Consider the following 17,571-nt stretch of genomic DNA (forward strand, 5'->3'; position numbering starts at 1 on the left):
GGTTTCCCTCTCAATTCTCTCAGCTTCTCTTATGGAATTCTGGTAAGTAGTTTGTTTAGGAGTGTGCTTCATTTGTTTGGTAATTCATTAGCTATTTTCCTTTCTGTGGTTAATAGGTTGCCTTGCATTCTAGATGTTGAATCGAACACCGACTGCCTTTGTTATATATAAGGTGAAAATGGCTAGGAAATATACACTGTGGGTGTGTTCGAAAAGCTAGTGTGCTGTCTACATAGGCAGCATTTTACGTCATCCTGTGCGCGCTCCCGAGAAGGAGGCTGTTCGAAATCCTAGATGCCTTAAAATCCACACTTCTGAGGCATCTTATTATTTCAATGTTATTTTGGCTCAAGAACGAGTGAGCATCGAACGCTGCCTTAAGTGATCAAGACAATCCCAGCATTCATGGCTGACGGGGCGGAGAAACGAATGGAGTTATTTACAAACGTAAATAAAATATTACTGATTTTTAACTTGTATAAACTTGTACCGAGTGTTTTTATTTGCAAGTTCGGGCTTGTCAGGAAATGTAACCGTTATCGGTACATGAAGGGAGATGTTATTGACGTTTATTGGTTTTAATGGCGAGATGCTAAATGCTAAACGCGAAATGCTAAACCCGATGGAATCGCTTTCTAAGTATAACCTGCCTTTTAAGTCACTAACTTATTAGAATCCTCTCTACTAAGTCAGCTGCCTATGTAGACAGTAAGACAGCAAGGCAGCTCCCTAGGTTTTCGAACACACCCTGTATATTGAGTAAGTTGTACATATTTCGAAACAAATTATAAAAAATCTTAACAATACCATAACATATAGTAATGAGCTGAAACATTCTAATTACCTTTCAAAATGCAAATGACCACTATTTTATGCTTATATCTACATTTAGTTCTTAAAGGGTTTAAATGGAAAGAGAATTAAGGAACTTTTTTATGTACAGTAAATAGCAGTTTTGCAAATATATAGACTCAAGCAGATCTGCCTCTGGCTATTTTACTTTTGTGGAATGTAAAAGGATGTCAAAAGAATTTAGGGAAAAAAACAAATATTAAGACTAAACCAGGTACCTTGACATAGTGATCTTTGGAACCAGTGATGACCTGGTCTTTTCCTCCACCAGAGTAGCCCACTGTTAGACACATGACTGAGCCGATGTGACCTGTCAGCTTTCCAGTGGACTGCATTCTATATATAAAGATATTTTGTCTCAGTTCACAATAATTAATACAAGTGCAATAACAAGTGATAACACATGTCTATTTATATAAATGTTTAAGTCTATACCATAGCATTTTTAACATATTTGTAATAGAAGTATAATAAAATAAAGCACTTTGACATCCACTTGACTAGAAATGCTAATATTTGAATCAAATGCCAAATTAGAAAAAAAAAAACTAAAATGCAAATAATACATTCAATTTAATTATGTCAAATAATTGGTTATGTCACATTTGGTAGCTGGTACAAATTCAGACCTCTTGAAAAGTTTTCACATTTTATTGAATTGTGGATATGATTCTAAGTAGATATAATGGATGCAGTTATTACACATAAATCTACATTAAATCACCAAAAGTGACAAAGTAAAAACATGTTTAGAGTTAATTCCTAATCAAAATAAATACGCTGTGGTCTAATGGTCTAGCCCACCAGTATTTGGGCAGTTTATCCCACTCTTCATTGCAGATCCTCTCAAGATCTGTCAGACTAGATGGTGAGTGTCTGTGATCTGCCATCTTCATGTCTCTCCACAAATGTTTAATGGGGTTGAAGTCTGGGCTTTGGCAAAGCCACTCCAGAGCATTCAGAGACTTTCCATTATGCAAATTTAATGTTGTTTTGGTTGTATGGTTTGGGTAATTGCTTTGTTAAAATGTGGTCCGTCACCCTGTGTTTGGACTGTCGCCCCAGAGTTTGTGTGTGCTCTGGAGGAGGTTTTCATCTCAGTCTCTCAGTTCTGACCAGTCTTCCTGTTTCTGCTGCTGAAAAGTACCCTTATAGCATGATGCTGCTGCCTCATGTTATGGATTGAAGTTTTATCATAAGCATAGAATTAACTAGGTGATGTATAGTGCCTAATTTTCAGCAGATCAAAGACTTTTTTTTCTCATGTTTCCAGCAACCTTTAAATGCCATAAAGCAAACTCCAACTCAGCCATGGCTTTTTGCCACTTTCACATAAAAGCCTGATTTATGGAGTACTGCAAAGTTTAAGTAGATTAATGGGTACAAATAGTAACTATATCCACATTAAGTGCACAAAAGTCAAGGTGTCTGAATACCCTGTATACACTTATATTTGATGGCTGCAACAAGTTTAAAAAAAGTTTCCAAACTGTGTTTACTGACAAGAGGTTTCTGAAGTATTCCCAAGTGCATGTGGTTATATTTATTACGGAGACATGTCAGTTTTTAATGAAATGCTGTTTGAAGCATCAAAGGTCATGGGCATTTAATATTGGTTTTGAGAATATTGGTTATGAGGCAGACCAATTTCCCAGATTTTCTCAGAATATTTTAATAATGATATTAAATTATATTTCATTTGAAATGTGCAATCTGAGAGTTTAGTGGGCTGATTACCTATTCAAAAGCCATAATTGCAATATAGCTGAACATTATTGATTTAAATTCAGTAACTTCATGATTTTCTTAAACACTATATTACCTTTTAACCTTTTTCCATACCTGTTTAGGTCCCAGGTTCGGACCGTGTTTCCTGCTGCAGCATAGAGTACAGAGCCGGATGGATTCAGGGCAATCTGGTTGATCTGGTACTCACCCTGAGTGGTGGTAATGGTGCGGGTAGTGGTGCCTGCACAGGCATCTCCCGATACCACCTGACCTGAGGACCTGATGTTAAGAGAAGGAAGGACAAACAGGAGCAAATTAGAACTATATAAAACTAATGGGGTGCATAAGTGTACACTGTATTGCATGCAGGACATAAATTTAAAATCCACCCACATCCCAAATAAAGAAATATACTACCATGTAAATTGTAAACTCTAAAGCCAGAAAAGGAAATTGTAATATTGCCCTGACATGTTGAATAGGCTTGATCTCCCCAACATGTTTTGACTTTCCAGTTTTTAACACATCTTTACTGATTAAAATGTAGTAGTAATAGCAAGCATAATTTATGCCCAAAAGTATCAAAAGGACATCTCTCCTAATTACTGAGTTTAGGTGGTTGTCACACTCATTGCTAACAAGTAAAATAAAATAAATTATACACTTCCAACATTTAAGTTTAAGAAAGGTCCTTTCCTAAACCTCTATGAACCTGACTCGGAGCCATAAAAATATAGTTTACTTTGAGATGAATTTTAATGTCATTTGGGAGCTGGGACTTCTCTTTTAATCAGTGACTGACCCCAAAAATGCTCTTTTGAGTAAACGTCACAAATTACCATGGACATTTTTCAATAATTTGTAAAAAGCATTACGAGAGTGGAGGCTGTTGTAGCCACAAAAGGGAGGCAATTTTAATGGCCATGGTTTTGAAATAGCATGTTCAAAAAGCTCTTGGTCAGGTGTACCGCAAATTTCAATATAAAGGCTTGAATACACTTGGTTCATACCTAACTGTATTCATAATTACCAGACGAGTACTACTTTGTTATGGTCAACAGATTTTTTTCAAAGTGAAAAGAGTACAATTTGATGTTTTGTTCTGTTGTTTTCTCTTAATTTACAGTCTATACCATAAACACAACATAGACCTTTACATTTATGCTAACCATACACAAAAATAAATTCCTTACAGAAGGACTTTTATCTCCATAATTCAGATAAAACATAATTAAAGCAGATTTAGAAAGCATTCAGAGACTTTATGCACACTTTAATGTGTTGAGGATTTGATAATGAATAAATATTGTCAATTTTATCAATTAAACTACACTTTTCATACATAAAAATAATGAACTTAAAACTTTTTTAGGATTTGGAAAATGTATTGCAAATCTAAAATTAACCCCCTTATTGGAATGGCACACAACTGGGTCTTAAAAAACACAATTTAAGCTGAATTGTCAGGACAAAAAAAACCATGAAAAAAAACAACAATTAAATTAAGTCAATGCATAGATCAGGACAGGGATATACTGTATAACAGTAAATAAGGCTTTAAATGTTCCCACAGTGAAAGTATGTATTCCTGCATGGAAATGGAAGGGGCATAACTCAAAATGGGAGGGACATAACTTCAAACAGGTCAGCCTTAACTCCAAATAGGTTTGCCCTTTCTTAAATGCATTGTTATTGGACAAATTTAAATGTATGCAAAAAAGACTCCAAGTTCTGCATGCTTTACAACACTTTGAGCTCAACTTGAATGTATTTGCTTGATTTAATTATACTGCACAAGCCATAATGTCAGTTAATGAAAGCTGTTCATTTAACAATTTTTAATGCTTTGGTGTTCACTGGACAGAGTAGCCTTGTGTATTTATGATGACTGTGTGTGCTAACAGTTGACTACAATAAAATGGTGAACAACAGTAAAATGGTTAATCAGGATGTTTAATGCATTTGCGTTTTAGGTTAACCTTAGTGTATGCATGTTTATTTTCTTATTTACAGAGTCACTAAAAAAAGTCTCATGTTGGACAGGTAATGCTACTCATATATTCATTTTTTTTTTTTCATTTTTAGGCTTTTAGGGACTGGTAAACATAGATCTCTATGGAGATACGTACGTGAAGGTGCGCACACACTTGGCTGAGTCCCGGATATCCCACACTTTGATGTAGGAGGTGGAGACAGTGAAAACAAGGACAGTGTTGCTGCAGTATTTGACAGACACCACGTTGTTGGGATGCCCTCTTAATGTCACTATCTCCTGCCCAGTCACCAGGTTCCACATTTTACAGGTACGATCTGAGCACATACTTAATTAAGTTTAAACACAGCAAAACTGGTGTAAATCAATTTTACAAAAAAGGAATACAAATATAGTGGACCTAGAAAGTCTTCAGACCCATTGATTCTTGCATACTTTGTGGATTTCAGAAGGCTTTCTTTCTTTCTTTAAGCATGCTACAGTATTTGGCTGCAATCATCTTTCCCTCTGTTGTTGTCCCTGCCACTGAGAACCAGCACAATAAAATTATGCTGCCACCTTCATGTTTTACAGTAGTGATGATATTAGCCAGCTGATGTACAGGTACTGTTTTTAGCTAGGCATGGTCCTTGCAAATAGTTCCATTCTTATCTCATCAGACCAGAGAATCGTTTTTTTTTTCTAATTTTTTAGTTCTTTTAGCAGTGGCCTCTCTTCTGCCACTCTGCCATCAAGGCCTGACTTATAGAGTGCTAAAGAGATTGTTGACCATCCAACAAAGTTAAGACTGTGTTCTTTCTTACCTCGACTGACTAGGGGGACATCTATTCAAAGGTTTTAGCTTGTGCCAAGGTTCTTCCATTTTAAAATATTATGCCACTTTGGTCATGAACATGAGAATGTATGTATGTTATGGCACTTCAACTTGTGTTCAGGTGCATCCAGTTCATTTTAATTCTTTTAAATACAGCTTTCCACAATACTGGCTGGACAACAAACCGTGAAAAGATTATTGTGCATGTTAGCAAGAATAACATGATCAGACAGGAGGATGATCAATTAAATGCCTTTTCTCTTTTTTTTTTGCGTTGTCCCACCCAATTTAATGATGACCTTTGCCAGTTGGTGGGCATCCCATTGCACTAACCAGTGGCAGATTCCCTGGCACATATGGAGGACCATGTTACTCTCTCCATATTCTTTCACCGCTCATGCAAGTCCCTTGACAAAGTAGAAGGAGCTGTTGTTGCAGGGGCAAGGAGGTCAATCCACATCCTGCTTTCCCTTTCCTCACTTTCCCTATTTCTATTTCCTATTTTTATTCAACGCCTTGCTAGGCAGTGTCACAGTCAAAATTCAAACTCAAGATTGTAAAGTCAAACTCAACAGTTGTGGGCTAGCATAACATACTGATGTGCCACATAGGTGCCATCTTTATCATGATTAGCAAATTAACATTCAGTTTCTCATCAGGGGTCTATTTTTTCATAGAGCACAAACATGTTCCCAGTTTAAACTGGACAAATTTCTTGTCATTTAGGTTCATCTGGGTAAACATAAATGGCTCAGAGTCAAAGAGTAGTGCTAATGTACTTTACTGCTCCCTAACCCATACACAGTTAAGATACTATCAAGCCTGGCTAAGGGGTTGAGCTGCAGTAATGCATTCATCAGAACTAAAACAATGAAATATTCCAGTATCTACAGGTCTTAGAATACAGCACCATTAGAATACAGCACCGTTCATTAAATAATAGGAATGCTTGATTAGTTACACCATACAGTATATAATAGCATTTATTCACCTACACTGCATGAAGGAAAAATGATTATTTCAGCCACACTCATTCCCAGTTTGAAAAATTGCCTTTTTTGTTTCAGCATGACTGTGCTCTGACCTCCAATCCCACTGAAACTCTTTGGAATTAATTGGAACATGAATTGAAGGCCAACATTCTCACAGACACTATCCAAAATCATGTGAAAAGCCTTCACAAGGCCTACAAAGGGGGTGCACTCCATAATAATTAAAATTATTCAACCCCTATTACAAAAAAGGTTGATTATCAAAATTCACAAACAAGAACAATTTAAAGAGCTCAACACAACTAATATAACAAGTGGTTTCTTTAAATTCAACACAAAATACCACTTGTAATGACTACTGCAGTCTGAATTACTCACCCCTGAATAGAATCCTTTATAAGAGCACATATTTACAAATCAGGTGTTCATACACTTCATACAACATTTACATTTACCTTTTCAGCATTTAGCAGACTTACAGCATCCAAAGCAACTTACAGCTGTTACAGTATACAATCTAAGCAATTAATGGAGCCTTGCTCAAGGGTCCAACAGTGGCAACCTGGCAGTGGTGAGGCTTAAACCGGCAACCTTCTGATTACTGGTCCAGTACCTTAACCACTAGGCTACAGCTGCCCTACATACAACTAATCAAGGGCTTCATTAGTTGCATCAAATATGCTTGAGATAAAACATAAACATGTAACAGTAAACATGTTTTGTCGCTTTTGCTGGCTGGACTTCTGGCTGTGCCGGGTTTTGACCCCTCAGACAGGAACTGCCCACTTTTGTTCTAGGTCATAGAAACTTGTAATGATCAGGGATGTTGGGTTGCTGTTGCTCTGCCTCTCCTATCACCAGGTTTGTTCACGGTGGGGGAGGTGGTTGCTGATGTCCTCTGAAAGCCCTCATGACTGTGTTACCTCCTAGTTCTTCATTTTAGTTATGCTGTAATAATTACTGGTGACAATCACTGTTTGCATGATAGTTTGAGATTGCCAACAATGCTGTTCTTACTGGATATGACCTTCCATGTCTGCACTGACAATGTCCAGAACTCACTATTGACTTTATTTATTTTGATCTGTGATAACTTCAATTGTTTTTATTTTCCTTTCACTAGTTACAACTTGTATGTATGATTTGTTCACATCCAATTAATTCAAATTATCCCCCAGTCCACCCAAGGGAGTTGCCACTGTTACCTCTGGCTTGCTCAAAAAGGGTTTTGGTCTGTCGGGCCTGCATAATTCACAAATTCAAACTTAAAAGAACACTGGCTACACTACCTAGACATGGCAGAATTCCTGAGGAGGCAGGTGGTCAAAACCCTTGAGTGATTGCAAAAGACCTGCGGCAATATTTGGTGGTAGCAAGCACTGAGGTTTCAGTTTGCACAGTAAGGGGCATCCTAAATGCTAAAGGTCTCTATGCTTAAACTCCAAAATGTACACCTTCACTGACCCAACCATATAAAGAAGCCACAGAGATTTTGGGATTTGTTCTGTGAAGTGATAAAACAACATTGTAAAAGGCCTCTGCATCAGCTGTATGTCTGATGGAGGAAAAATAAAGCACATGCTGAAAACACCTTGTCTACAGTAAAACGTTGGTGGCTTGGTGATGCTCTGGGGCTAATTTGCTTCCTTTGGCACTAGAAACATGCACCATGTGGAAGGCAGGACAAAAGTTTTTGGTGGGATTTGAAGAAAGCGGTTGCAACACACAAACCCAAGAATATTAGTTAACTGGAGTCCATTGCTCATGAGAAATGGGCATTCCTTAAAGGGGTTGAATAATTTTGAGATGGCAGTAGCCAATAAAAGTGGCATTTTGTGTTAAATTTGTAGCAACCACTTGTTATATTAGCTGTGTTGAGGTATTTAAATTAGTTTTGTTAGATTGTTTTATTGCAAACAGTGTTACCCAAGGAAGTGACACAAAATTAAAAAAGAAAAGAATTATCCATTTATTATGACAGTTTATGTTCATGCAGTAATTCCTGGGACAATCTAAGAAACTCAATTTTAACAAAAGGGGTAATTTAAGGAATTATTTATGCGTGTGTGTACCTTTGGATCCAGTGAAGAGTAGTTCGTCTGTGGCATCGAGACAGAGCACAGGCTTAGAGTGCCCCTCAGCCATAGCCACACACTGCAGAGGAGCCGTCCTGCCTCCCTTCAGACCTGCCATGGGACTGATCACACCCCTGCATCAAGATACACACATTTGAATCTGCACTAATAAAATACATAGTAGAGAGAAACACTGGTAATTTTACACTTACGGGTAATTGATTTTTGTTTGTGTGGTTAAACGGCCATGATTAGAAATATCTTTTGCTCATAGTTTTTCGCCTTATATTAAAAACAGCTTTCTAAAAGCCCACAGCTTCCCTGCTTCCTTTTGTAGCACAACCAAGTTCCGATTTCATTCCTTTCTCCAAGGTCCATTGTCATGCTCCTATTTGAGCTTCTTAATGAGCTTCATCAAGGCCCAGCCAAGCCTCACGAACAGATAAAAGCAAACCAAAACAGTAAAAGTGGTTTCTGATCTAAGGCAGGTGTTAATTAAGGCCCAAACAAGTAGTACGAGAATAATTAGCAGAAATTATCAGAAAATTGTAGTACTAAACTAAACAGGACTGAAATGATCCTGTGGTAAAAGTGTAAAGGAATGGGTCGTTTTAATGTCAATCAGGTTGCAGCATATCTAGGCTTTTGGTCCCAGTTTGTCTGCAGCAAGGTACAGTCAGTCATGACTAAAATAAAGGTGGATCATAGAGGTTGCCATAGATTGTGACTGATGTAATGCTGAGAATCTTGGCAGCATTACCTAATATAAGATAAAAACTAAGGATAAGTACATGTTTAATTTAGTACTTATAAATATAAACAAAAATTGAAAATAAACAAAAAAAAATGTTCATAAATGCTACATCATCAAAGAATTAACACCACCAAGAAGTGGCCGGTAACTGCATGGGTGGTGCAGTGGCAGAGAGTAATAAAATCTGGGAATAGCATGCATCTAGATTGGGAGAAAAGGGGGGAAAATGTAAAATAAAATAAAAAATTCTACATAGAGTTCTCACAGGATTCAAGTCAGAAGTTTGGCTAGGCAATGACAGCACATTTAACTTTTTTTTTAGAAACTTTAAGGTCGTTGTCATATTGAAATGACCAGATCTGGCAAATGAGATAAAAAAAATTTAAGGTAGATTTTGTCCAACTCTGTAATGTTTTGCTAAAAACATAAAATCGATAAGTATTAAGATTTCATTTCATATACAGTATCTCCAGTGCAATACCAAAACAAAAAACCAAACATCAGACAGCACTTCTTTATTTATTCATATCACCAGAAAACTGGAGCCACGCTCTGACTCTTTCTTCTTCACAGCCTGATATTATGCAAGATGAGCCCCAATTAGGCTACACAGAACCTTCCTGCCAGCTTTCACTTCAAACCTCCCACCCCCACATCCACCTGGCTTCACACCGTCTTGGCTCAAGTGCAGACTTCTTAGAGAGAGCCCCCGACTGCATTGCCTGTGTGAACCAAGCAACTTGAAGTTGATGAGAAATGAGACAAACAGATGAGATTGCAGTGATGATTACTTGTCTCTGTTTTGAGGAATGTGACCCAAGACATTGGTGCCTGACACTGTGTCACAGATTGTCCAATTTGGCATAAACATCACATGACACCTATCAGTCTCCCTTGCATCAAATCGAATTATAGGCAAAGGAGGATGCTACCTGAAGCAAAACTGTATTGCCCCAAAGTAGCACTGAAGAATTCGCAGAGAAATCTTTAAATCTGTCTAAGAAAAATTAATTTGATGCACATTGACATCTGGCAATCTGGTTTTCTGTTTAAAAATGAAAAGGGTCAATCTAACTGAGCAAGACACAACGCAGTCAGCGTTTAGATTTAAATATAGAGGGCACAGTTTTAGGAACTGGCCCAGAACTGCTGGTGTGACATTTTTCACAATGTTTTAGTCAACATCCATAAGAACTAATTTTCCCATTGTTTATTTTGTGCTTTGTATTTCTGTAAATACAAATGGTGGAAAAAATTACAAAGCAACATCTGTAAACCTTATAATAGTTTGTGTTGTCAGACCTTCCCAGGCTGAAAGCTTAGCATTTTACATCCTGTGGCTTTTAGCACCAATTAGCCCACATACTTCAAAACAATTCAGCAACCTAGTAGAGCTTAACAGTTCTCCTTTCCAAAATAATGAGCATCTCCTATGTACTGGCATGATTTCCGAACCATCTGACTTCAGGCCATTCTCTTTCTCCAGGAAGACATCAGAGTGAGACAGGTAAGAGTTTAAGGGAAAAATTGTTTTAGACTGGTTAAGCACAAGCTTCCACTGCTCTTGAATCTGACAACAACCAAGCCACCATTTGGGCTCGGTTGCACAGAGGTGACAATAGGATGTCTGATTTAAGAGAAAACTGGAACTTGGTGGCTAAGAGAGAACTCTTAAGGCAAGCAGAAATGTGTGAAAGGGCTAAATGCAAGCATTTTAAATATTAGTAAAATAATTAAACTGTGATTTAAATGTAAAAAATATTCCTTACTTTCTGATCAAAAGAATTTTAAAAGCCAAAAACATGTAAAAACTGGAAAAAGGAATACCAAAGATAGGAGCATCAGTTATTGATGAGGTTGTTTAGGTTAGTTAATTGGCTAACATCAGATCCCAGGTTTTATTGACTACAGATGCATAATCATTTATTTATTTTAAGCACCTCATGGACCTAGCTTAAAACTAACTTACTTAGTGTATAACATTTATCTTGCTTAGTTATGAGTTACAAACTATGGGTTGTTTTTTGCTCAATTATATTTTATTAAAGTCCTATTACAGCATAGTTTAATTGGTCCTGTCCACAATATATCCACCGCCCCGATGTGATAAGTAATTATTTTAATGTTAAGCAAAAATAACCATTAGACATTCCTGTGCAGCCTTAAATTTTTAAATAAAATTGTGCTCTGACTGGAGTGATCAGACCGGCATTCAGTACATGCAGAAACAGTGAGTCTTGTGTTGAATTAAATGTGCAGCCATATAGAACACTAATGGCCAATATGCTCATTTGACCCTGCAGGTGATTAATGACAGAAAAGCTGTGTATAATGTAGTCATGCAGAGTCTCTTCAACCCTTGCTGTTCACAAAATTACACTCATACAATCATGCCCACAAAGCCCAATTAGAGGCAACCAAGGTGTTGTGCCATGATGAGTAAATGTGTGATGTTCACTGCTAACATCTTCTCAAAAACACACACACACATAGGCACAGCATGCACACACTGTGAATTAGAACTGTATCCCAAACTGAAGAAATGCACAAAGAGTGCAGTAAAGTAAAAGGCAAAATTCACAGCCACAAAGATTTTCAAATAAAATCTACATGCAGCACTGAAGTCATTGTAGAGTGAGCTCATGGTGGCAGAAATAAGGGTGGAAAGCAGGTGAAAAATATGATTTCGTCATTCTCTCCTAGTGGTTTCTCTCAGAAATCTGAGGAGAAGCGGGTGGAATGATGCATCATATTTAGTGGGTGAAAGAATCTTGATGTGAACTAACCTTACTGGTCTGTTCCCATAATCTAAATTCTGAAATCCACTATTTTTTCAATAAAAACAAATCAAACATAGGATTTGCATTGATTAGAGATTCAGACAGAAAAGAAAAGGTGTAGAAATGAGTTACTTAGTACTCCCAGTGCTTTATTATAGTGCCATTAGCTTTTGATAGGATAATGAGAGAGCTCCAGAACAGCAGAAAAAAATGCAATCACACTGTCAGGATAATAGGGCTATGAAGGTGCTGAGAAATGGCACTGCAGGCTCTATTAGATAAGGTAAAGTGAATAATGCAGCACACAAGGTGCTGCATGCAGGCCTTAAATGAGCCAATTTATAGGACATTCAACTATAGAGCCTAATAGAAACAACAAGCAAAGATTCCTGCAGCTATTTTCATTTGACATTATTATTAGAGGTTAATAAAGCCTAAAATACCGTACTAAATTTGATGGAGAGCAGCTATCAAACCTTTAGACCATATGTTATTTGGGAACAATACAAAACAGGTTAAAAAGCAGAAGCCCAATATGTATTTATTGAAATACTAGCAACAACATTTTTAGCTTTTAGCTTATAATGACAAGAGCAATGCATAGCAATTAACTACTTTTTAATAAGATACTAGAAGTAAAGGACCTAGGCTGCATCCTAAACAGCATACAATGTACTAAATAACAAAAATAGGATAGTTCCCATTTCCAAATGTTTAACTTAATACTGTGGTATTGCACCCAGTGAGTCATACCAATTGTAACACTTACAATGACAACTCACATTTATCATCTAAAAGTTCCCAAACATAAATGTAAGAAAAGCCTGCATACTACATCTTGTAAGTAATACATTTTAGTGCCACTGTTTTATTAACATGCGTGTGTCCACCTGTTAGCTCTGTTGTAGGTTCTGTGCTTGAGTCAGAGATCAGGTTGGTGAAGCACTGACCAAACAGAGATTTTAAGAGTACATGCAGCCAACAGTTAGACAGCCAACATTAGCACTTTACATAAATGACATTAAAGGCTTTTTCCTGTTTACTTATTGACAGTCACGTTGATATGTAAATTAAAATCTATGTAGAGGTGCAACAATGTCTGCCATTAATTACATAATCAGAGTCCAAATATTTAGGATGTGTCCCAAATCCCATACTACACTATAGTGTCATTTCTATGAAAGCATTATATTAAGTGCAATGTATGCACTTTAGGCAGCCCTAAATTACTATTAAATAAGCTTTGTTTCATGATAGTTAAATATTACAACAGATGAGTTCAAATAAGTCTTCTAGCAGGAAAATAAGGAGAAATTAGATAGATAGATAGATAGATAGATAGATAGATAGATAGATAGATAGATAGATAGATAGATAGATAGATAGATAGATACTTTATTAATCCTAAAAGTAATTAAACTCTGTAGTAATACATGTTGAATACATACAAATCTGACCTTTTAAAAAGTCAGATTCGATTTCAGGTCTTTTTAGGGATTCTAAATGTCTTGCATGAAACAAAATAATTCCAGATTTTAGTTTTCCAAGATCAGACCAGAGGATTCATTCAGCAGTTTTGGGGTTCACAACAAACACATAACAGAAATATAAAAGAAATCAAATGAGGATGCATGCTCAAACAGTGGACAAGCTGTAAGGCAGAATTATTTAAAAAACAGGAAGAAGAAAGACAAACAGAGATCTCTACCTGAGGACCTCCGAGAGAGAGGAGTCGCTGTCATCAGACCTGAAGGGCAGAACAGCAGTCAGGGTAAGGGTAGAGTGGAAGAAAGGGTGGGGTTAAAGGAACAGGGAAGCAGGCAGTGGATAGGAGATAAGAAAATTAAACAGAAAAGAGGAATAGTATGTAAAGTTAGAAAGGGGTTAAATGACATCTGACTGGAAATCAAAGGAAGTGAAGGAGCCCACTCTTGGCTGCAATATCTCTAATTCTAAACTTTTTTTAAATTTTATAACTCTATTACTGAGATGTCTTTTTGAAGTAAGAAAATATTTCAGACACTTTTTTTAAAAAACACAACACTGTATACTAAAATGCTTATAAATCTTCATTAGTTGTGCAAGCACATGTATTCTTAATCCTGTGTCACAACAGTTTTTTTATAATACAACTGCAAGCAAAACAACATACTCTGAATTGGAAATTTGACAGAATTCCTCTTGTAAATTGATTTTTAGAAGGCAAGTCATTCATTCAACACATAAAATTCAAAACACTAGATGAAATAGAATGAACTAGATGGAATCTATAGATGGAATAGATTGTGTAAATGTATTTATATGCATAAACCATATAGGTACAAAGTACTTGGGGCCCAAAATTAGATTAAGAAAGTAAAACTGCATTTACAATGCTAGTAATGCCTTTTTGATGACAGTAAACACTGTAGAGACAGAAGTATGACTGGTAGACAATGACAGTTCCAGGACAATAGATTTAAACATAACTAAAGCTTTTAACTTTTCCCAAGAACTTCATGTCTGTTCAAGAAGTATAGTGCCAGGCCCCGTTCTGCATGAGTTACAACTGTGTAGTTTTGTAGACATGCATGTGCTTGACTGGCCTGTCTGAAAAACAGATTTGTCTCCTATTGAAAATGTGTGGCGCATAAGAAAGAGGAGAAACAAACAACGGCGACCATGGACTGTTGAGCAGCTCAAGTCTTGTACACAGCAAGAATGGTCAAAAATTCTACTGGCAAATTTGCAACAGTTAGTATCTTTAATTCCCAAACAATTAAAAAGTATAAATAAAAGAAAAGATGATTTGACACAGCGGTAAACATGCTTATGTCCCAGCATTTTAGAGTGTGTGAAAGGCAATAATTTCTAATTTTGTTTATATTTAACAAAAAGAATGAAGTTAATTGTTGAAAACACACAAAAAAACTTTTCTTTGTCTTTTTGTCTGTTAAATAAAATTTCAAGTGAATTAATTACAGATTTTAGTTTTTGTTGCATTTTTGAAGGTGTACCAACTTTTCTAGAAATGGGGTTTGTAATTAAATACAGCACAAAAAAGATAATTTTATTATTTTACCTCATTTAATGTTTTACCAACATTAGTGATTTTTTGAAATATATTTATGTATGCATGTTTGCATTTTCCCCCTTTTTTTCCTGATTTAGCTTAGCTTAGTTCAGGGTTAGCTTAGTTCTCCTCAAATCAGTGCCTTGTTGAGAAAATATCTACAAGGCCATTAAATGTTCTCTATTTGAGAAAGGCTTTCAGTTGCAACTTTTGACTTTGAATAATAAGGCCTTCAAATTAAACTCTCCCAGGAGACTACAATTTTATAGCAACATGTTTGAAGGTTCACAGTTTTCACTTTTTAATAACTGCCAAATTTAAGTGACAGTTCACCTGCTGATATAACTTAATTGCAGGACAATATCCTTGCAGTAATGTCTTGTTACTTGGAATATTGAACATTTACACATTTTTATTTACTAAAATAAAAAATTATCTTTCTAGGAAAAAATATGTGTGTATCAAGGGCCAAAAAAACACTTATAAAAACAGAACTGGCAAAACTTTGACTTAGTCAGGGCACCAGCAGTTTAATTTCAGGTTCTCTTTCAGCTCAAAACAAAGTCTCTGATTACTCTTTTATATCCCTGTACTTTTAATTAATGTTTATGCTTTAAACACAAAATGATATTATCACCTAATATAAATACATTTTGTTAAATATTTGAAGGTACTTTGTCAAACTCTGCATTATCAACATTTTTTCCTCTGTTATTGCACTGACCTTTATGTATTTATTTATCTTTTAACTGAGATTCAAGGAGAGAAAACTTATTTGTAGACAAATCTCTGCTTCACACCATTAAATAAGTAAAATATTGTGGCTGCTTTGGATCATTTTTGGAAAATAAGTCTGATTTAATTTTCTCTATAATTTTGCAGGAAATCCTAAAATAAGTTTTTGTTTAACAATGCTAAACAAAACAAAACACTTCAACAAAATTAAATTATGCAAGATAAACAAACTAGATTAACCATTTTACCCCCCAACCTCAGCCTTCCCTGCACTAGTAACTGTATGTTTATTTCAAACCTTAACCAAAGTTTCTATAACACTCTCCTAAAACAAGAACAAGACCCTGATGAATGTAGTTCATACAGAACAATCCTGTTATTAAAAGCAAATGTAAATATATTGCCCAAACCCCTCACAATTAGATTAGAAAAGGTAATAATTAAATCCAACTCTAATGTTCAGTCAGGGTTTGTACAAAGTCTTTAATATTTTAAATATGTAAATAATACACACTCTCCATAACCACCAGCAAATTAAAGTATAATTATTCAGGTCTCTGCTTTCTGTGGAGGCCAATACCACTGGCTGAAATGCAGCCCAAAACCAGAAAAGACCCTTTAACATGTTTCACTGAAGTCCACATGCATTTATTCTTCTTTGTCTCTCTTCTTCTCACATAGTGTCGATAACTGGACCCAAAATTCTAAAACTTATAATACCATAATAATAAAACCACAATACTCTGTTCCAATGATCTTCATTCCAATCTTCTAAACTTTTTCGTATCCTAGCCTTTTTACTCAATTTCCGTGAAAATATTTTCCTGGGTGCTACCGAGAAGACCATCCCTAAACAAGCTTTTTTTTTTTTTTTTTTTTTTTTTTTTTTTTTACTTATAATGGTCAATTTGGCATGCTGATGAAGCTGCCAGCTGTATTGCCTGGTCCCTGCTGGACAACTTCTGGCCTGTCAAAGATTAGGATCTTTAAAATTATTGACATACATTTAAAAATATATATATTTTTAATTTATATTTTTCCCCCTCTTTTCTCCCCCAATTTTTCTCCCCCAGTCTAGTCGTGTCCAATTACCCTGAATGCGTCCTCTATACTGGTTCAACCCTTCACCGCTGACTGAGGACGCCTCTCAACTGACTTGCGCCCCCTCCAATATGCACAGTTAGTACAGATAGTGCATTTTTCACCTGCACGAGTCGAGTTCATACACTTGACGGGCACTGTGTATGGAGGGCCACACCCCCATCAGCATTATTCCTCAGCCCTGTGCAGGCTCCATCAGTCAGCCAGCAGGGGCCGCAGTTGCACCAGTTATGAGGACCTATGATCTGACTTTCTTACCCTCTAAGCCTGAACAACAGCCAATCGTTTTTCATACAGCCGCCCAGCCTAGTCGGAAAGGCAGAGCTGAGATTCGATACAATGTATTCGAAACCCCAACTCTGGTGAGCTAGCGTACTTTACCGCTGCGCCACCTGAGCAGCCATTTTTAGATTTGTATGTATGTTTTTATGTCTGTAAAATTCTGTGATCTTTGGTGTTTTAAATAAAACAATGCGATTGAAAGTTGTGGTTCACATATTAGCAAGCTTCCAATAAATTTAACTCATACAACATATGTGGGTCATTCCTGGGATTGGGTGCCTTTTGGACCTTAAAACCTTTTGAAAATGAAACATGCTCATGTTATACTTTTCCATACTAATATTGGTCAAGCTAAATTACACATGCACCTCATATACACTGTGTTGTCCAGCCTGTTATGTATTAGGTCGTAA

At 36.3% G+C, this 17,571-nt stretch overlaps 1 protein-coding gene across 1 annotated transcript in view; it reads right to left on the reverse strand.

Moving 5' to 3' along the window:
• Positions 1 to 17,571, reverse strand: part of kif21b (kinesin family member 21B) — a 113,000-nt gene that overhangs the window by 9,314 nt on the left and 86,115 nt on the right. Inside the window, exons 27-31 of the mRNA XM_062987099.1 lie at positions 13,697 to 13,735; positions 8,452 to 8,588; positions 4,710 to 4,890; positions 2,695 to 2,859; positions 1,071 to 1,188 (exon numbers count right to left, since the gene is read on the reverse strand). Coding sequence (XP_062843169.1) covers positions 1,071 to 1,188; positions 2,695 to 2,859; positions 4,710 to 4,890; positions 8,452 to 8,588; positions 13,697 to 13,735 — 640 coding nt within the window. The remainder of the gene's footprint in view (positions 1 to 1,070; positions 1,189 to 2,694; positions 2,860 to 4,709; positions 4,891 to 8,451; positions 8,589 to 13,696; positions 13,736 to 17,571) is intronic.

Source organism: Trichomycterus rosablanca, chromosome 24 (assembly GCF_030014385.1).
Source record: "Trichomycterus rosablanca isolate fTriRos1 chromosome 24, fTriRos1.hap1, whole genome shotgun sequence".
Lineage (NCBI taxonomy): Eukaryota > Metazoa > Chordata > Actinopteri > Siluriformes > Trichomycteridae > Trichomycterus > Trichomycterus rosablanca.